The 22,089-nt window shown below is 41.5% G+C and overlaps 1 protein-coding gene across 5 annotated transcripts in view; it reads right to left on the minus strand.

The window, feature by feature from the left end:
• The window catches only part of SIDT1 (SID1 transmembrane family member 1), a 74,573-nt gene that overhangs the window by 44,358 nt on the left and 8,126 nt on the right, over window positions 1–22,089 (minus strand). For all 5 annotated transcript variants that reach the window (XM_072991711.2, XM_072991710.2, XM_078386738.1 and 2 more), the window contains exons 2-6: window positions 9,482–9,603; window positions 8,161–8,331; window positions 7,243–7,288; window positions 3,326–3,427; window positions 1,552–1,635 (exon numbers count right to left, since the gene is read on the minus strand). In XM_072991711.2, the coding sequence (XP_072847812.2) occupies window positions 1,552–1,635; window positions 3,326–3,427; window positions 7,243–7,288; window positions 8,161–8,331; window positions 9,482–9,603 (525 nt within the window). The remainder of the gene's footprint in view (window positions 1–1,551; window positions 1,636–3,325; window positions 3,428–7,242; window positions 7,289–8,160; window positions 8,332–9,481; window positions 9,604–22,089) is intronic.

A 22,089-nucleotide genomic window follows, 5' to 3' on the forward strand; every position in this document is an offset into this window, starting at 1 on the left:
GTAACTCGAATTGGTCGTAAGTTGGAATGTTTGTAAATTGAGGCACCACTGTAACTCCTTCTGCTAGGCAGTGTTCATGTGACCTTGCTCTGCTGGAGAGCTGATTGCTTTGCAGTGATTTTAGTGAACTGTTGTTCAAGCCACATTTTAAAAAGAACTTTCATTTTCAGGGCTGCTTTTTCTCCATCCCCCTTAATTATTTTAACATTCTATACATAAAAATATATATGTGAAGATTCTCAGTCATCCAGGTGAAGTTATCTGCAAGTTGAGTCATAGCAACTGAACTTCTTCCTTATTAAGTCGAAACATTTCACTACTCATCCAAGTACAGTACTGTAGACTGAAGAAGCTACCTGGATGAGTAGTGAAACATTTCAACTTAATAAGGAAGAAGTTCAGTTGCTGTGACCCAACTTCCAGATCTATACATAAAACATTTCATATCTTGGTACCTAAAAATACACAAGATTAGTGCTTCCATGAGATTTAAATGTCAATATTCAGAATTTACAAGTAAACATGTCTGCAAGTTTGATAAACATGAATTGGTCTGATTTGTTTCACTTTTTGTTTAACATGTTAGAAGACAATGCTTTGCAGTTTAAGATAAACAGAAGAGAACTTTTGCCTAAAATTCAAAATGTCAACTTCTGTATTGTTAGATCTTCACATCATATTAACTGATTTTAGAATTTTCTCAAATTGCAGAAGATGACTGTGGCGTCTGCCCAGGTCATGAATATTCATATTCATCTGCATAGACCAAGGGGAGTGCTGGAGGGGCGGAGTCACAAGATACAAGAGACTTAGCAGGAGGAGGGGGAGCTAGAGTTTAGAGATGGAGAGACAGAGAATTCTGAGAGAGAGAGTTGAGAGAAGGTTTTGGAGTTTGGGCAGGAAAGTGATGGTTGAGAATGGATGAAGGAAGATGTTAACATTGCTTGAAGTATCTACATCTGTAACAATAAACAATTTCTACTGTATTTGGTTCTTTTAAAATGACATATGGCCTGGACCTTGATTATTAATAATAGGTAATGCTGATGTAATCAACTGGTGGTAGCTGAGGGCCACGTAGCGTGAGCTCCTTGGTTTGGTGAAACAAGCAGGGGCCACATGGGGATCATGACAATAACATTTCGGGCTGAAAAACCAAGAGAAGGGGAGAGAGAGAGAGAGGGAGAGGGAGAGGGAGAGAGGGACAAGGAAAAAAGAGAGCAAAATGAGGGGTGGTTGGTGAGAGGGTGGTGAAAAAAGAATGATGTGAGTGTGGAAGAGAGGAAAAAAAGCGCAGGGTGCTCTATCCTGCCCAGTTTTGGCTCTAACCTCACCTGCCACTGGTATGTGGCCCTGGAGGAGCCTTTGCTTGAAAGAATGTAGTTCGGGGTGGTGGAGGAAGCAATTATTCTCCTTCTTAAATCAAGCGCTGTTGAAACTTGAGTACCTTAAACAACATGTAAGATTACAACCCTTACTTTACAGGTATTAATAATCAGAAACAATCCAGTTCAGAGGGAAAGAGCTGAATGGACAGCTTTAGCGACCCACCTGCACCGTGATGGCTGCCTGTTTTGTCATGGACTGGTAAATTCCATTGAATTCCACGTTATGATCCAAATCATAAACTGGACACTGCAACACATGGAGAAATTTATTAAAAGGCTGTCTTGCCTCTTTTGTAAGCATCAGTTTTCAGAAAGCATTCACTAAGCTGCCCCTATGCACTGGGCATTATGCACTCTATGTTTTGTCTGAGGCCTATTTAGGGCCACTACTTTAAAGTGTTCCTTTGCCTGAGAAGCTCATAAAAATATTGTTTGTTATGTTGATAAACCAGACTCCTGAACTATGACATTCTTGCCTTGCCTTTGATGGCAATTACCTTATCTTTAACCCCCTACCCAATAAAATGATCTTGTGTTCTTTTCTTTTTAATATATTAGCTAGTGTTTCATAAGGAATACCTTTTATATTCCAAATGAATCTGCTATTTCTGCATCTTTTGTTTTTTTTTTTCTTTGTCTGTTTCTGCTTTCCTTTTATTGGTAAATATTTTTTTTGGTAGTATTGTTTCCTTAGCGCTAAATATTTTTCTTTGAAAAGATAAGAAAGGATTTCAGGAACTTGCCAGAAAAAAAAAGCCTGAAATATGCTGTGTTTGCGTTTCTGCTAAAGAATAATAACGTAGGGCAGTCTAATATCATAGTTATGAGGTCTTTGCACCTAAGGATCGTAAGACTGACAGTTGCATAACTTCTCTGAACTTCTTCTTTGGGAGCCAGGATGAGAGACTTAAACTTTACATGTTTTAAAGGAGCATCTATTAGGCAGTGGTTCCAATTTTTATTTTATTTTTTGGAGGTCCAGCTCTAAATAATTCTGCCAAGTATCCATCAGGGCTCTTGAAACTGTACTGCATGCTGCCAGGGATTTCAATCTTCTCAAAATATTGCTTTATTCTCTATGCGGTGTGTTCTGTTTTAATTCATCTAAACTGTTTTAAAGGTTTCAATTTAAACTTAGCTTGGGGTCTTTTCTGGACCAACAAGAGCCCGAAAACCAGTGTTACAAAGAAATAAATGACAAATAAATGAAGAGATGTTTGCTGTCTTGGTTCTAAAGGTTGGGACATAAATTGCGTTGAATGACTGAAAAGCTGATTTAATTTAATTTAACAAAATAAGCAGCGGCTTACAAGCGAAAGTCTGGCAAAGTAATTGACAGCTAATCTGTGTTTTTGCTTCATGATAAGAAAAATGACACTGGCCAGAATCCTCTTTGAGTTCACACAAGGTCTGTGTAATTTGCTGCAGCAAATTGGAATTGACTTGATGAGATCCCTGGTCATGCATTCAGCTGTGCAACCAAGCTGTGTCCTGCCACTACACCCATTTACCTGCCAGTAGCTTAGATAAGTGATGCAAACCTTATATGAATGCAGTAGGATTCTGGCCAATGAAATGTGAATACAAATTATGAATTAAGAATGAATACAAATTAAGATTACAACTGACATAGATTTATTGCAACAGAAATGGTTTGAAAAGCTACAAGTGGGTTGCATGTGCGTGTTGTGGATTGGTGTGAAGAATCAGGAAACACAGAAAACCACTCCAGCCAGCCAATGACTGAACATTTCACAAGTGTCTTGCATGAATAAGAAATAACACAGGACCCTGTTGGAGATACTATGTCCCCAGACTCTCACTATGAGTCAAGAATATGATTAATGAAGTCCAGTGCTAAGCACAGAAAAAACAGCACATAATACTTGTGTATAACTGTGGCTGGCCATCAGCTGTCCCTCCCACTTGAAGCTTACCACAGTGTCCTGGATGGAGACAACAGAGCAAGGGTAGACGGTCTCAGATGTCACTCTGACGATGACAGAATCCACATCAGGAGGGAATTTATATAGAAAATACTATGGAAAGAAGACAGAACTGAAGGATTCTTTCTGCACACTGCAAAGATATCTTTATGACAACAGAAGGAACAACCACAGAAACCAAATGGAGACAGACTGGCAAGTACAGTACTGGCAGCTCTTTGGGTTAACACCCATTTGATACAGCAGCTCTCCTAAAGATAAGGAAGTCTGAGGCGGGTCAGTACCTGGATGAAAATGAAATAAGTAAGTAAATAAAATAAAATATCTCTCATGATTTCGAAGAGACAGAAAAATTTCCTTACACTTGGTTCAGAAAAATAATTCTTCGTTCTTCCAGCCCATTACAATGCTCTGTGGGTCACAACAAATGAGGTTGCATCTATAATGGCTTGATTCACATCCTAATTTATGCTTCCATTCAGATCACAGGATCGAATAGAAACTGAGAACCATTTTGGTGCCCGCATCCGCACTGGCACCTCAATCCATGCCACAGCCCACAGCTACCATTTCCTTTGATCCTGCACCCAAATCATTATGTCCAGCTTAGTACCACCTACATAATGTCCACCCCAGTCCTTGGAGAATGAAACAACAGAACACCTTTCAAATCACTCCGACTTAAAAGTCCTCAGTGGCAGAATTGGAAAATACCACCTCTGAAGCAAAAAGGGTAGAGCTGATTCATATTGGCTCTTGTTTACTATTATCTTCTTCCAGGCTACCCACCACACAAGGCACATTTAAAACAGGTGTAGGGAACCTTGGGCCCTGAGGTAAAATTGAGCTGTCCTCGGATCCCAGTCTGGCCCTACTCGGTTCCCCAGAAGGCCCGACCTCCTTCCGCGTGGCACCACTATTGGGCAGTTTCCTCCCTTTCATACAGGTTTTTTTCTCCCCATCCCCAAAGCATTAAAATCCTCCCCTAATGGTTTGATTATTGGCAGCAAGAGCTTTAAGCTAAATTATCCTGTCATTTCTGGCTCCCAACTTTGCCTTTATTAGCCCCACACATCACTAGAGTGTGGGTTCAAAAACTTCTTTGAGACTGAACATGGCTCTTCGGCTGAAAGAGGCTCCCAACCCTTAATTTAAAAAAAAAAACATTTTAAGGGAAGGACTTGGCTGCATTTGATAGCATGTGCAGGAGCAGCAGTATCACAACCCCCGCACATTTTTGTCTCAAAATAGCGAATGCACTCTATGCTTGCCTTGCCTTCCAGGTGAATTATGCTCCAAGAAGGTTTCTAGAAGACTAATTCTCATTTTAAACAAAGCATGTACTATCTGTGTTTTAAACTGGAAGCAGGTCTTCTGCTGCTGCCGCATTCTGGTCACAGACAATAGCAGAGTGTGGTAGTGTGTGCCCCTAAGCAGAATGAAATTGGCCCTGGCCCTGTAAAGCTATACTGTACTTACCTTTGCTTTAGTGTCCTAGGACCACTGAAGTTGAGTTAACCCTCTGCCATTTCTTGAGAAGATTCAGAAAGGTTATCCTAGCAGGTCATGCCCACACTGGCCTTCACTCTAAGACCCTTCAAGAGATTTCCAGCCTAGGATAGGGGCCTGCCTGTCACCCTCAACTGGATCTGAAACTCAGGGTGTGTCCCCACAAGGAAATATAACATAATCTGAATCATTTGTGGAATGGTCTGGTGTGATCTGTTTCTCAGAGATGACATGACACATGGGGAAATGCGCTCCAAATTGACCCTGATCCATACCAAAGCTGCACATTTTTGGTCGAGCTGTAGGGCTTCTATTTTGGAGGGGCTGGGCTGGATTGATTCCCCAGGAGAAAGAAAGGTTTCCTTAAGGGAGATCACTCCTAATAAACCAAGTGTTCCTGCTATGATCAGGCACATGCCTTTGCAGGTAACCTGATCACAGCATAGTGAAAGGACCCTTTACAAACTACTTCTGCATTCATGCTGTACAACAGTCATTTCGGAAACTGTGCATCAAATTGTGCAACTACATCCAACTCTCCTTGTTGCCTGGGCACAACACCTGGCACACTTAAAACAATGCAAGATTACATGGGGGCAAAGGTAAAGACCATTTCAGCCGCTGTGTGGTGCTTTTTCTTTCTCGAACTGAATTTAGCAGCAGTGAGGAAGGCAGAAATGAGCCATCTGGATGATTCTGCAGGTAATGGTAATATAAATGATTTTACGTTTTAAATAAGGGAGTGGGGGAGGGGAAGGGGAAGGTGAGCATTTTGAGTGTTTAAGTCTTAGTTCGTGTCATTACAGAGAAGTAAGATACACTTTTTTATCAGTCCCACCCCCTTTCCAACTTCTCTTTGCTACTTGGCTGGCTGTGACCAACATTTTTCTTTTACATTCTTAACGGCTAAAATCCTGCAGTGACCTAAAACTAGAGCATGCCTACTGAATCAATGGAACTTGAGAAGTTGCCTTATCAAATTCCCACTTAATGAATGGGACTACTCTAGTTGCAATGTACCACTGGGTTTTCAGTCATTGTTTCTTTCAAAGAATAAATCTTGGCTTCCTTTTTTTAAAAAACTAAAAGGCTTCTAAATGCTTGGCCACAAGAATGAACCAGGGAGGCACAGGTGTCTGAATCCAGGAAATAGTGTGGGTATGTATGTATCCATAGGTAGTTGATTTAGATGGCATGAGAGAACAGATGGATGAGCAAGCTGTTTAATGTGTATTTTGAAGGCTCAAAACTCAGGGATGTCCCACCCTTGCTTCTTAATTATGAGTTTTATATAAGAAAAATGTGGATAATCAAGATAATCAAGAAAAAACTTAGATAACCCCCGGGCAGGTAACCTTTGATTTGTATTTCTGCATTGAGCAAGGGGTTGGACTTGATGGTCTTGAAGGCCCCTTCCAACTTCACTCTTCTATGATTCTATGACTTCTTGGCTCTGTATACTGTGCTACTTTGACATTTTTTTAATATTAAAAAATCCATTTTATGCATGTCTACCCACAAATGACAAAGACTGGATTGCTCAAAATTAAGTATCAGCCTATATATATATATGGGCTTGTATTTAATTTTGAACAATCCAGTCTTTCTCATTTGTGGGTAGACAGGTATAAAATGGTGGGGTTTTTTTGTACTGTACTGCTTCTCGTTCTTGCATCTAAGTAGGAATGGCGAAGTATGACCATGGTAGATTTTAAATGCTGTGCAACAGCTTCCTAGCAGAGCAAGACAATGGGGCTGAATGAATGTTATGACAATGTTCACTTAGGGAATGGTCTGGTGTGATCTATTTCACAGAGATTACATGACACACACAGGGAAATGCACTCCAACCTGACCCTAATCCATGACCAAGCTGGACTAGAAGGATGAACAGAGAGGCCGTTATGTTTGTAAGGCTAACGTATGCTGAATTCCAGCAACATCTGGTGGACTATAGAGACCTCATCCAACCGCACGTTTCTTATTCCTGGGCTTAAATTTTTCCAAAAATCTGTCCTGTAACTGAGACTTGTTTGCAACAAGGCTGTGTAACAGGAACTGCTGCATAACAAAACAATGTACTGTAATTCAACTGTAGGTGAGATGGTGGAAAGTTTGGGAACAGGCAGTCCTGCAGTGATTGGAAAAATATGTGCCACAACAAACAATTATTTCTGACTGTCACATGACAACACGGCAAATAGGCCTTATCGGCATCCTGATAAGAGAACAGTCTAACAGTTTAATGCCTGAGATTTCCCACTGAAAAGATACGTGTGTCCTTTAATAGTAACCTTAGAATTGCAGAGGTGGAAGGGACCTGATGGATCATCAGGTCCAATCCTTGTCAAGGAGGGACAGAGGGGATAATAAATGGAAACAATAGTATTCTTGCTTACCTGAGGTTGGGAAGGACTGGCAGTGAATTTAAAAGCGGTGTCCATCCTGAAAATAAGGGGAATCGTGTTGGCATCGGGTTAAGTAATGAAACTTTTAGAATGCTGGCAGGCAGCACCTTTTCTGAAGGTACTTGAAAAATAACATTGACATATCTGCAGCTGACTTCATTTTGTCAAATTAGCTCTATTCAATAAAATAAACAACGGAGATTGAGAACCTATCTGAGGAAAGCATCATCTCCTCCCTGAACCAGACGTTGCTTAGCAGCAGTAATGTTTATCCCTGGAAGAAGAAAGTGCCCTAAGATCTCGACCAAGGCTGGGTCTCTTCAGCCCTTTAGAAATTATTTGACACCGATTTCTCCCAGCCCTTCTCACTGGCTATGCCAAATTCCAGCAGCATCTGGAGGGCCACAGTTACCCACAGGCCAATAATTGCTCCATCTGTAGAAGATTTTGGATGGTTTACCAGAAGACTCCTGGTGTTCTACCTGACTCTACCAACACTTTCATTGTCCACCATGATGACCATATATTTACCAAAGAAAGGTTCAACCACGAGACATTTACTTCTCTTGCTGCTTGTTTGCCTCCCTGACTCTAGCATTAAGCTGGGGGGGGGGGGAAAGTATCTCACAGCTGACTGATTGGGATGGAACCAATTTGGTGGCCCAAATAATAGTATTCTAGTATTCTTGTAAATTAGTCCACTCATTTTCCCTTGAATGTGGGCTGCCAAATGATCTGCCTCCAAGTTTAGATGACAAGCCATGTAGCATGCCGAGCAATCTGAACTCATTTTACATCTCCAAGTAACACAAAGGTAGTCCTGTCACAGGAATAACATGCAATTAAGAGCAGTTCTAAGTTATTGACAAGCAAGTGGACATTTGCAGAAACAAAACACTGACCACTCACCCCAGCTGGAAGTTTTTTACTCTGGTAACCTGCAGCACATAGTTGGCATTATAGGGGGCCATGGAAGCCACATCAACAAATAAGATCTGTTCTGAAGGTCTACTCTCAAGTGAAGCTTCTGAGGGGCAGAGAGTACGGCTCACTTCAGTGTAATTATACGTCCTTTGGTAGCTGCGAACACGAGAACAAAATCATGAATTTCCATCACCTAGAACGTTGCCCATAACACTGAATTCTAGAGGGACAGCCATGCTGGGCCAGACAAAATACTACAACTACTGAAGACCTTAAAAGCTAACAAATTTACTACAGTGTGATCTTCTGCAGACTATACCTCACTTCATCAGAATATAATGCACAGTTTCCTGTCATTTCCAAGTTCAATTTGAAACATTGCTGCTTATTTAAAGCTCTAAATAGCTTGGGGGTCAGGTATTCATTGGAGCATCTTCACCTGTACCATCCTTTTTAGTCTCTTGAGGTTTACAACCTTCTCCAGTGCTCCCACCTTCTCAAAAATAGTGGGTAGCAACTGGAAAAAAGTACTGGAACTCAGAAAGGGCTCCCTGGCACCCATCCTGATATGACTTTGGAATCAGCTAAAGAACTGTTTTGCTTTTTAAAGGATTTTTTAAAAATTTCTGCTGTGCTCCTTATAATTTTTTTTAATCCTTTATTTCATTTTATCCATTCTGGATCTGTAAGCCACTTTTAAAATACTTAGTATTTAGCTAAATAACTACAGAATGCAGTGGTGAAGGAGTTAAACCGTAAGAACAAAAGTGTTTTTCCTCATTTAAAGGAATAATGCAGGTCTCTAGAGCTAGCAAGAGTGTAAAAGGTACTCTCGTAGGGACATGTGCTGTGCATCCCCATTCTACTGCAAGGAGCAATGGGAGGTGAATAGCACTTCCACCAAAAGGTGTCCACTGATTCAGTGGCTGTCCTCTTCTTGGGCTTAACCATTAGATTGAGTCCATAACATTCAAAATAGCAGAGAAGATAAAGCAAGCCTTTGAAGCATATGGAATATTAGGGCTCATCATGCCAAAGATACCTGAAAATGGCTGTGATATAAATGTATGCCTTCCTTTCCTGTCAAGAAGATCTAATGGGTGAAACTTATATAGCAAATTCCTGCGTTAAGTTACAACTATCATAGGTTCATTGAATCAGTGGGATTTTTTTAAGTCAACACCTCCATAAGTTGCACTGATTCAATAGGTGTACTCTAGTTGTGACTTGCTACAAGAAGCAATAGGATTTCAGCCACAGTGCAAAATACTTCAAGGTGGGTAATGAGAATATTATAAATACTTACAGCCCGCGAAAAAGAAGTGGGACCTGCCAGGACAGAACTCCCCTTTGCTGGCGAACCACAAACAAGACTGGATACTGAAGGTCTTCAGAGTCACTCTTTACATTAACTCGAACTGCCTCCACCTGTGAAAATAAAGGTGTAGGACAGGCATGCAAGAGATAGCAAGCCAACGCTGCTGTCCCATTCAAAACAGCCCACCATTGTTCTTTCTCTTCTACCATTTAGGAGGAGGAGAAATGGAAGACTTTCTCCAGGATCATAACAAGGGGGGAAAATAGGTCACCTGTAGAAATATTATGTATGCCTGCTTTAACCATTGAATTAAGAAACGAGAACAACAGGTGGTATGTTTAGATAGAAGAAAATTGCCAGTTAGCACTTCTTAGCACCTTGTTAAGGCAGCTTCTGCTATAGCTATCCAGATTTGCAGAAGTCAGCTGGTCATAGGCAGGCACATGTGGGAAGCCCTTCATCTGCCTTCTCCATGGTTGCAAGCAGCTGCAATGAACAAACAGCAAGCTCAACAGATCAGCCCACCTTCCCTGCTGATCAGCCAGCCAGAGCAAATGTGATTGTTCTCTGGGCAACAATGAATTACAAGGGGAGGGAAGTGAGAAACAGCCAAAAGTGGCACACCGGCACTGGGTGGACCTGAATGGGGCAGGAATGAGAGTCAGACTGAGTATCTGCTTGCAGCCGCAGAGTGAGATGATAGCTTTTCCATGTGCTCCTCCTGGCTGCTGCAAATCTGGTTAGCTACAGCATAATTACTTGGGGAAACCTGGGTTCCATGGGAACAAATCTCAGCAGATAAACCCATCTTCTTCCAATTGTAATATGGGTGGCTTGTCTACTTAGGAACCCCTCTGTATGCCATATAAAACTCCAATAGACCAGGGAACCGTGAGGCAACCCTTGGTCGGCCCAAAAAATGAGTCACATGAAAAACAAAGACACTCGTAAAGAATATCTCCACAGCAGTTTTAAGCACTGATGTGTGACGAGACGCACAAAGATGTGATAAGGCAGTCTGGGATGGAGAGGAGATAAAGCATCTTTTCCAGAGCCTAATATATACATACCACATTATCATTCAGACATATCCCCAGTGCTTTCTCATGGTTATGTAACTTGCATCTGGAATCCATGGCTACCAATATTATAAAATATTGCGATACTGCCAAACAGCTTGGCACTATATATGTACACAGTTTGTCTGTTCAAACATCTGACTGGCCCAGTGACAAATACAAAGCTATTACTGTAATGTTAGCAACAGCTGTAAGGACACTTAGAAGGTGGCAGCCCCGAGCAATTCCCTCTTGGACTCAATATTTACTCAACAAGGAATGCCAACAGTGTTCATGAATTGGCACGGCTTCTACCCTACAAAACATCCAACAGACTATTAAATGGACAGGGCCAAAGATGCTGGCCAAATATTTGGACAAACACACCCAAGGACATTTATGTTCCGTCATTACTCTTCTTAACGCATTACTCTAAGAGAGAGAGAAGGGCCCAGTTTGCTATCAAGGAAATACTGACAAATGCCTTCTTGAAGAGACAGACAACTTAGACCCAGACATCTTAAAAAGGAAACAGGGCACACCTGTCCGTAAAGAAAGATACCATCACCCCAGAAAACGCAAATAGTTCTGTACCTTAGAGTTCTCAGTGAGCACTTTGCTCCAGTCAAGCAGTCTATAACTGAACTAAAGCAAAGCCAAGCCCTGAACCCCTTTGTTCGCTGACGGGTAAATGATCCCTTACAGATTCAGCACCATTCCTAAGGAATGGAAGGCCCTGAGAGCACAGTCATCTGGCCGGGAGCACAGCCCCTTTTCTCTTCTTGGTTTATTTCCTCCACAGTCATTGTCAGGTACTGGGCCTCTGTGTAGCTATGTGAATACTCGGGCATCCATGTGATCTGGAATCCCAAGAATGCAGGATTCCAGATGACACCAAGACTTATGACTGTGTGTATACAGGCTACCCTGACTTCAGTTGTCCTTACTGTGCACACCGTTGCAGGATACAAGTTAGGTAACCACTGTAACACTGGGGCAGAATTACATCAAGGAAAGGCACTTTCTGAATGCCTGCATAGAGAAAAGGACTCAAGGAGGAGGATCAGGCATATACATAGCCGGCTATGCAGAATTCTTAGTTACCAAAATTTCCAGTGATTTAGATGTCAAAATACCTTCTCTCTCTGATGTACTTGGCTTTTTAGATGAGCAGGTTTTAAGCCTATTCTCAGAGGTGCAAAGCAGAGGTGCAGAGATAGGCACTTGGTTATACTTCTTTTAATACTGTATAAGCCTGCAAAATATAGACAGGCCTTCCCTCTGGGCATTACGTAACTTCCTCTTTTTCTCTATCTTTATCTACTTTGTTCTGTGTAAATGCTGTAAATTGTTGTTTGATATGAATTGTTTTTATTCTGCGGTTTTTGAGCCGCCCAGAGTAGACTATGTCTAAATGGGTGGCATATAAGCTCAATAAATAAATAAATAAATAAATAAATAAATAAATAAATAAATAAAATAAAATAAAATAAAATATCTGTTTATTTCAAAATGCCCAGAGTGAGGATTTTTGTTGTTGCTGCTGCTGCTCACATTGCAGCATCTGATCTTTTTTTAAAAACAAAAGACAGCTGGGTTTCTACTGCTCTCCCTCCTACATACCCTCTAGCATTCTAAATGCAGTGTGCCCAGTAGCACACGGTTGGCAGCAACAAACTGTTTGGCTCCTAGAAAATCAAGCATAAGATACAAGAAACCTATACAAGTTGTTGTTAATTCTGAAGATGGATGGAATGAATATCCAGAACTAAGCTTCTGAAAACCATTGAAAGCAAAGTTGGATGATACCTCCATTCAATCAATAAAAAATCACAAACAGAAACCAGCTTTTGACCCAGCACAGGTCTTCACCAGATTAGGAACCGTAGATTTGGGGTGGTGGTGGTGCAGAAGAAACATAAAAGCTCCAGAAATCATAGCCAAAAGTATAGAGGTGTCTCTGTCTAAGGTTGTGACTACTGTACATGATCAAATACCACAGGATCTGTTCTGCTTATAAAATGTAAGAAATTGAAGGTGTGTGTTGTTGTTTTTTTAAACTGACCACTAACACAAAGGCTGATTCAAATCGGTCCACAACTTTTTGTTCCCAAAGTGGCTTTCCAGTGTAGGTGCACCTTCAAAAAAAGTTTCAGAATGAAGGCTTGCAGACTCAAGCCAGAGGTGTTGGTTTCAGATTTAACCCCTTGCAGTGTGGATTGGAATGCCTATCTTTCAATCTTGTCAGACAAAAGTTCACCACCAGTCATTCGCTATCTTGTGGCCCTAGATGAAAACATACTGTATAGTTTATTTTTGCTGGGAACAAGGGCACACAAAAATGTGGTTGTTTTATCATGTTTTAATGGAATTTTATTACCCTGACTGATTTTACCAAACTATAATTATATGTATCTATTTTATATTGATTTGGTTTTACTGGTCTTTGACCGTAATAAAGTATTCATTCATACATCAAAGCGGTTGGGATAAAATTTAGTTCAGATGCTGACTCACCCAACTGCAGCCAAATTAAACTTATCACTTATGTAGTTAACAATCCTGGTTTGCAATGTTAAATGTTGCTTATGAAAAAAATTATTTTCCCCCCACTGCCATCTGAGACAGTAAGTTTTCACTGACTTCTGGTAGTAGAAGGGAGTACTTTAAAATAGAAAGAGATTACTACATTCAGTGTGTCACAAATAAAACCATCTGAGAGCTCCCTACCCCAAACCAAGCATTTATGTAATGTTCTTTAGCATTACGTGCACAGATACAAACACGCATACAACTAATGGTTTTCAAAAATATATATCCAGTTAATCTGAAATATCTTCTAACCTGTTATGCTAACCATTTGCAATACTGATCAACAGTGACCACAGTCACTTGAAAGTCTGTGCGATCCACACTGACAGCATGAAAGAACAAACTAAAAAGTTTTAAAGGAACATATTTTATAGTAAAGGATATGGCTCTCCAGATGACTAAGGTATCTATCTAGTCACAAACCATAGGAAAACATTTCCATGGAGCAAAAAACAATATTCAAAGGCAACATATAAATGTAATTATATGGGGAGTGGGTCCACTGTGTAAGTATGCTTTCAAGTTCTGTACAAACAATTTTCCCCCTCCACAGAAGCGGAAGTGAGCTCAGGGAAAACTGGTTCTCCAAGTTTGGAGCCGAAGCTGCGGATGGACAAGACTACCGGCCTGTGTTGGAATGATCACTAACATACACCCACTCCCATTTCTGCATTAATCTTCCAACTTTTTAAAAGCAAATGGGAACGAACACAGAGGAAAACAGATCCTGGTAGCTATAACAATGCTTTCTGCCATATGCTTGTTTCTCTCCTTTGAGGTTTTAATTGCAACTCGCTGCATTTTTTCTTCTCCCCTAGCCTTATTCTTCTACCTTCCATCTTTCACTAATCTTAAAACTTGCTGCATGTTGTTGTATTATATGCCACTCCCATGGCGAAGCTACATTGCCATAATCTCTCCACCTGTGTGTCACATGCCATGTGACACGGTCACTATTTCATGTTTGCTGACCAGGGCTGAAAGGGAGTGAATGTTGTGACAATCCATGACAATACCATGCTCCCATTCCATCATTTCATGTCAATATAGTGTCAAGCATATCAAACATATCATGAGGCCAGAGCCTAACATCAGGATCTCAACCTCTCTGCCCAAGGACAGTCAAGGTTTTCTCGTACTTATACAATGCACTGCCATAAATCCACACATAGTCAATGCCAAGGAGAGAGAATAAAAGTACATTCATACTAGAAATGTATTCAAATTCACCATGAAATAGCAGGGCTTAGCTGTGATGTTACGAAGGCAAAACTCCAACAGCACATGGGGGAAATTTAAAAGTATTCAGAAATGTAAATATTTTCTAGGCATACTGCAAGGACAAAAGAGGACCTGATCAAGAAGAAAGTATATCCTTGCACAGAGAGTGATACCAACTAGGAACACACATGAAACACATCATCACATTTTGAATAACTGAACAAACCCACACAAATGCAAAGACACTGAGTGATAGCAAACCAAAGGCTAAAAAAAAAAAACCACACCAAGGTATTTCATTGTGCCACACCTTGCAACACAACAAACTATGGTTCATTGCAACACATCAACTGGAACAAGATGTACATTCCGTGTTTTCAAAAAGCCAAAAAAAAAAAAATCTTTTTTTCCTACCTCAGTTCAGTCACTCACCCAGCACCCTCCTCCCAAATTTCTTCATCACTCTCATCACCCCTTCTGAAACTGCCACGCATACTTCCTGCACATTCTTCTTGTCCCTACCTTCAGACCACTTTATTTGGTATTTTTCCCACCTTTCTCTCTTTCCTCTGACATACTAACTCTTCCTGCTTGTGACCTTTGCTTATCCAGCTTTGCCATTTCCGGCCATATTAAACTTCTCTGACCTCCCCCCCCCCCAAGAACGTCTCCATGAGGCCTCCTCTCTAACTTTCTTCAAACCCACCCTCAGAACTCACTTCTTCCACTCAGCTATTGGGTCACTCCCTAGTCTGAATAGCATACTGTAGTAATGGCAAAGAGGTACGCCCGATTGAACCAAAGGGGCTGCATTAATGGTCCCCATTGAAGTGACCTTTCCACTTGCCAAGAAATCATTCCAGCCAGGACCCCAAAAGTAGAAGCTCTGCAGTTGGATCAAAAAAGTCCAACTTGGGCTGGAGAGCATTTCCCCATACGTCATGGGATCACCAGGAAACAGATCACCCTGGACTGTTCCACAAGTCCAGTTACAATCTATTTTCCTTCATGAGCACACCCTAAGTTAAAATAAATGTAACTGGACTAATCATATGTTATTTCACTATTTTTTTTTAATTCCCAGGCTCTGTTCCTTCTCCTTGGTTCCCTTTGTATGTTCCCTTCTTGGTTCCCTTAACTGTAAGCCCCTTGGGGTTAACCTGGTCTTGACAATCTTATCCTTTGCAAAGAACCTGGTATGCCTTTCAATAAAGAGGGAAATACCAGAAATACAAGGAAAGCTGCGTAAGACCTCCAAAGTTACGTTCAGTTTTGTAACTTCGCATATTCTCCCATGGAGGGTGATATTTCTGTCAATTTCAACCTATCCTTTGGCACTCTGGTCTTCATTTTACAAATGAAGTTAGTACTGATCTTTGCACTTCTCCCCTTTCAAGAATGTTAGCTGAGGATTAAAAAAGAAAAGGCAATTTTATTTATTCAAATTAATGGCAAAAAAGGTGCTCAAGACAGCTAGTTTATATGACTGCATCCATGTAGTGGATATACTTTGAATATACAGTACAGTACTTGCAAAATACTTTTTATATAATATGGAAGAAAGTTATTGGAGTGAAGGCTTGTATTGGCAAACATTTGACTTTTATTTTTAAAAGAAGCAAAGAGAGATTTAAAACATTTCAGTGCTACCTTTCATCTCAAAATTGCTATTAATTTCTATTAAACACAACAGAAAACAAGGAAAGGCAGTACTAAAAATATATGTTTTGAAAACATCTGACATTTCAAGAGGAATGTGTTCATGACTACTTGTTTGTACACTAGTGAGATCTCATAACGTTTGATACCTTTGTTAATTATATACTGTACTCACTTTTCACACAGAGAGTTTTAAAAATGAGACTACCAGCTGTCTTCAGCAAGAGATTTTGCCAAAATTAGTTGATGTAAAAAATGTTCTGCATCCTAGTCTTCAGCAAGTCTCAATTCACATTCTCAGTAGTTCTTCAGAGGCTATTTTAACCAGATGCTATTTCAGAAACATCATGTTTATGCTTGCCCATCACATGGAAAGCCTATTGTCCTATCTCATCCCTTTGTGTTTGTTTTCAGTTTTGCTCCATATGTGTAGGGGAACAAAATACCTCTCATTTACTGCTTGCAGGGAAGTGAAGATCCACTGTGGAAATTTACTGTGAAGGAGCACAGATATTGTGACCTGCTCTAGTTTGGTAGTTCTTTGCCTTCAGCAAGGGAATAATGATTCAAAAGTATGCAATTATTCTACTAAAGACGTCATAGACCTTGCTATAATCATTTTGTAGGAGAGCAGGTTGCTTTTTGCACTCAATTTTAGGCCTGAAACAAACTGACACCTTTTTAAAATCTCAGTTTACACACAATATATCTATTTATTTCAACTTCCATCCCCCAATCACAGCCCAGTACTCTTATACTTGGGAGTTCCACACTTATGCTCAGTTCAATGCACCTAAGATTTCAGTCCAAAAACACAACTATGTTTGCTTGATCTCACCTCCTGCTTTCCGGCTTGTTGTTGTTTAGTCATTAAGTCGTGTCCGACTATGGACCAGAGCATGCCAGGCCCTCCTGTCTTCCACCTCCTATCAGAGTTTGGTCAAATTCATGTTGGTAGCTTCGATGACACTGTCCAACCATCTCATCTTCTGTCATCCCCTTCTCCACTTGCCTTCACTCTTTCCCAACATCAGGGTCTTTTCCAGGAAGATTTCTGTTCTCATGAAATGGCCAAAGTATTGAAGTCTTAGCTTCAGGATCTGTCCTTCCAGGGTTGATTTCCTTCAGAATGGATAGGTTTGTTCTCCTTGCAGGAGATGTCTCTGCTTTTTAAGATGATGTCTCGGTTTCTTATCACTTTCCTCCCAAGAAGAAGGCGTCTCTTAATTTCGTGGCTACTGTCACCATCTGCAGTGATCATAGAGCCCAGAAAAGTAAAATCTCACTGCCTCCATATCTTCCCCTTCTATTTGCCAGGAAGTGATGGGACCAGTGGCCATGATCTTAGTTTTTTATATATATATATATTGAGCTTCAGACCATTTTTGTGCTCTCTTCTTTCACCCTCATTAAGAGGTTCTTTAATTCCTTCTTACTTTCTGCCATCAGAGTTGTATCATCTGCATATCGGAGATTGATATTTCTTCTGGCAATCTTAATTCTGGCTTGGGATATCTCCAGTCTAGCCTTTTGAACCAATCAGTTGTTCCATATCCAGTTCTAACTGTTGCTTCCTGTCCCACATATAGATTTCTCAGGAGATAGACAAGGTGGTCAGGCACTCACATTTCTTTAAGGACTTGCCATAGTTTGCTGTGGTCCACACAGTCAAAGGCTTTTACATAGTCAATGAAGCAGATGTTTTTCTGGAACTCTCTGCTTTCTCCATAATCCAGCACATGTTAGCAATTTGGTCTCTAGTTCCTCTGCCCCTTCGAAATCCAGCTTGTACTTCTGGGAGTTCTTGGTCCACATACTGCTGTAGCCTACCTTGTAGGATTTTGAGCATAACCTTGCTAGCTGTCATCTTTCCAGGGGATACAGCATGTGAAAGTCCAATAAGTCAGCCCAAAGTCGGAAGTCCGAGAGATACAAAACAGATTTGAAACTGTCAAAGCCAAAACATAAACTGTAGTCAGAAGTCAGAGTCCAAGAGCCAAGGGTCAAATAAGCAAGGTTCAAGATAGCAGGAAGGTGGACATGAGCCAGAGAATGGACTTGTTGCTTCCACAGGCTTCCAAGCCTCTAGGTACAAATTATATAGGAGCAACAATCATCAAACTCCTAGAAAACACTCTATCCTGTTAAAACTGGATGACCTGATGTTCCTGTGCGAAGCATTCATGCAAGCCTCAGACCTACATGTTGTGAGTCCCTGCCAAAGCTTATCCCTCTTGCTAGTGGGGGAGGAGAATCTGGCAGTGATTCAGATGTCTGTGACACTAAAAGCCCAGCCTTTTTCTCAGCTGTAATTAACCCCTCTGGTTCCAGATCTTCCTTGCCTGAACTCATGACACTATCCCCCCCCCCGCAGGGCTCCCCCCTTCAGATGGGCCGGATCGATCAGGATAGGCGGCATGGAACTGCTGTACGAGGTCGGGGTGTGTGTAAGTTGCTTGCAGGTTCCCATGATCTTTGGCCCTCAGATGATGTATAGGAGACTGCAAACTAGACTGACCCTACTGTATGTCCAAGCCAGACTTTTCTGGTCCAGTGGCAGCCTACTCATTTGCATTAGAACAACTCCTGTACGTATGGCTGGGTTCCTTTAAGGGAGATCGTTCGTAGCAAAGCGACTCTTTCCAATGAAATGAGACAGAATCCTTTATTGCTGTCTGATCATACCCTGAATTTATTAAAAGTTTAATTTAATCCTGGAAAAGAGAGTCCTGTTTTTAGGCAGACAAAAAGTTCAGAACCTGAAAGCTGCAAATTATTTGTATATTTTCTTCCCAAAGGTGGAAGAAAAATATGCATATTCTATCACTTTTCAGTGTAATCATAGAATTAAAAATAACATTCCATGAGATTTCAACAGTAGAAAGAATTTAATTTTACTGGTAGTCAATAGTTTTTAAATATACTTATGCGAAAATTGTCCACACATCCCTACGTTCGTTCGTTTAGTTGTTTAGTCGTGTCCGACTCTTCGTGACCCCATGGGACAGAGCACGCCAGGCCCTCCCATCCTCCACTGCCTCCCGGAGCTGGGCCAGATTCATGTTGATTGCTTCAGTGACACTGTCCAACCATCTCATCCTCGGTCATCCCCTTCTCCTCTTGCCTTCACACTTTCCCAACATTAAGGTCTTTTCCAGGGAGTCCTCCCTTCTCATGAGATGGCCAAAGTATTGGAGCCTCAGCTTCAGGATCTGTCCTTTCAGTGAGCACTCAGGGTTGATTTCCTTTAGAATTGATAGGTTTGTTCTCCTTGCAGTCCAGGGGACTCTCAGGAGCCTCCTCCAGCACCACAGTTCAAGGGCATCAATTCTTCGGCGGTCAGCTTTCTTTATGGTCCAGCTCTCACTTCCATACATCACTACAGGAAAAATCATAGCTTTGACTATTCGGACTTTTGTTGGCAAGGTGATATCTCTGCTTTTTAAGATGCTGTCTAGATTTGTCATCACTTTCCTCCCAAGAAGCAGGCGTCTTTTAATTTCATGGCTGGTGTCATGATCTGCAGTGATCATGGAGCCCAAGAAAGTAAAATCTGTCACTGCCTCCATATCTTCCCCTTCTATTTGCCAGGATGTGATGTGACCAGTGGCCATGATCTTAGTTTTTTGGATGCTGAGTTTCAGACCATTTTTTGCACTCTCCTCTTTCACCCTTTCTTTCTTAAAAAAAAAAACCTTTATTGGCATTAAAAGGGGATAAAACAGCAGTAACAATTTATGTCATAGTGTTACAAACCAAGAAGGACGGGCGTGAAGGTAAGAACTGGGAGGGTGATGCGGGGGGAGGATGGGGCAGGGGTTTTGACTTGGAGACCGCTAAAAGAAAATCCGCTACCACGCTAGTGATGGTCGCCGAGTAATCGCTTAAAAGGGTGGGGAGGGGGTCAGCTAGGGAAACAAAAAGGGACGACAGAAGGGGTTCAAGGATGTTGTTTCTTAAATGTTGATGAGTCGGGCAGCGGAATAATATGTGGTCTAGGGTATCGGGCTCAGATGAGCAAAAGAGACAGAGTCTATTGTTGCGTGGTATGTTTGCAAATCTTCCAAAGTGAACAGCTGATGGGAAAATGTTTAGTCTTGCTAGCATAAAAGCCCTCCTTTTACTTGGATTAATTAATTTACTAAAATAGTTTGAGGGTCTACCGAGTGAAGGGGAAAGGCCGAAGAAGTGAGGGGAACAAATAGGATTTAAATTGGGGAGTAATAAATTGAGTTCCTGTTGCCAGAGTTTAGATTTGATGATTTGATGGGCTCTGTGAAGGGTGGTGTCTGAAAGAGATTCGGGGGAGAGGTCCAAGGATGCGAGCTTAGCATCAAGAATATTGAACCACTTGGATGAAAAGGGATCTTTTAGTAGGTCATTGAGTATGGAATCTGGTTGGGTATTGAGGTGTAGTCTAAGCCAGAACTTGAAGGTTAGGGACCAAGCGATAGTAGAGGGAAGGTGCATGCCTAATTCGAGTATCAATGTGGACAATCTAATTAGGTTTGGGACTCCAAGAATCCTTCTGAGAAAGGAGGCAGCGACTTTATCAAGGTCTTGATTAGCAGCCTCGATCCAGATTGGGGCTCCATATAGCAGCTGGGAGAGGATTTTGATTTGAAATATATGGAGAGCAGCCGGAATGTACTGGTTGCCACTGTTGAAGTGGAAACGGGCGACTGCATTTAAATGTGGCATGGCAGACGAAATGGCAGCTTTACAATGGTGAGTCCAGCTGAGTCGGGAGTGGAAGGTGATCCCCAGATATTTGAAAGTCTGGACTTGCTGGAATGATAGATTACCAATCTTCCAGGCTGTCGGGGCCCAGGATTTCGAGAAAACCAGGATTTTTGTTTTCTCGGGATTGATTGATAATTCATTGGAGAAGCAGTATTCTTGGAAAGAGGATAGCAGAAGTCGGAGGCCAGGTTTAGTGACAGACAACAGTACTGCGTCGTGCCGGATTCGTGCCGGATTCGCCTCGATGGCGCAGGCTCCATGACCGACGAAATCCCTATCAACAAAGGAGTCCGCCAAGGGTGTATACTTGGCCCCTTCACTTTTCAATCTATTCCTTGCAGATCTGCCTCCCGCTCTTCCTAGCTCTGGAACCTCCCCTCCCTCTCTCAATGGTGTCCCTCTTTCACCCTCATTACAAGGTTCTTTAGTTCCTCCTCACTTTCTGCCATCAGAGTGGTATCATCTGCATATCGGAGGTTGTTGATATTTCTTCCGGCAATCTTAATTCCGGTTTGGGGTTCCTCCAGTCCAGCCTTCCGCATGATGTATTCTGCATATAAATTAAATAAGCTGGGGGACAATATACAGCCTTGTCGTACTCCTTTCCCAATTCTGAACAGTCAGTTGTTCCATATCCAGTTCTAACTGTTGCTTCCTGTCCCACATATAGGTTTCTCAGGAGATAGATAAGGTGGTCAGGCACTCCCATTTAAGAACTTGCCATAGTTTGTTGTGGTCCACACAGTCAAAGGCTTTTGCATAGTCAATGAAGCAGAAGTAGATATTTTTCTGGAACTCTCTGGTTTTCTCCTTGATCCAGCACATGTTAGCAATTTGGTCTCAAGTTCCTCTGCCCCTTCGGAAACCCGCTTGTACTTCTGGGAGTTCTCGGTCCACATATTGCTGAAGCTTACCTTGTAGGATTTTGAGCATAACCTTGCTAGCGTGTGAAATGAGTGCAATTGTACGGTAGTTAGAGCATTCTTTGGCACTGCCCTTCTTTGGGATTGGGATGTAAACTGATCTTTTCCAGTCCTCTGGCCACTGTTGAGTTTTCCAATCTTGATGGTATTGAATGTAGCACCTTAACAGCATCATCTTTTAAGATTTTAAATAATTCAGCTGGAATGCCATCACCTCCACTGGCCTTGTTGTTAGCCAGGCTTTCTAAGGCCCACTTGACTTCACTCTCCAGGATGTCTGGCTCAAGGTCAGCAACTACATTGTCTGGGTTGTCTGGGATATCCAAATCTTTTTGATATAATTCCTCTGTGTATTCTTGCCACCTCTTCTTGATGTCTTCTGCTTCTGTGAGGTCCCTTC

The sequence above is a fragment of the Pogona vitticeps genome, chromosome 2, assembly GCF_051106095.1.
Source record: "Pogona vitticeps strain Pit_001003342236 chromosome 2, PviZW2.1, whole genome shotgun sequence".
Classification (NCBI taxonomy): Eukaryota; Metazoa; Chordata; class Lepidosauria; order Squamata; family Agamidae; genus Pogona; species Pogona vitticeps.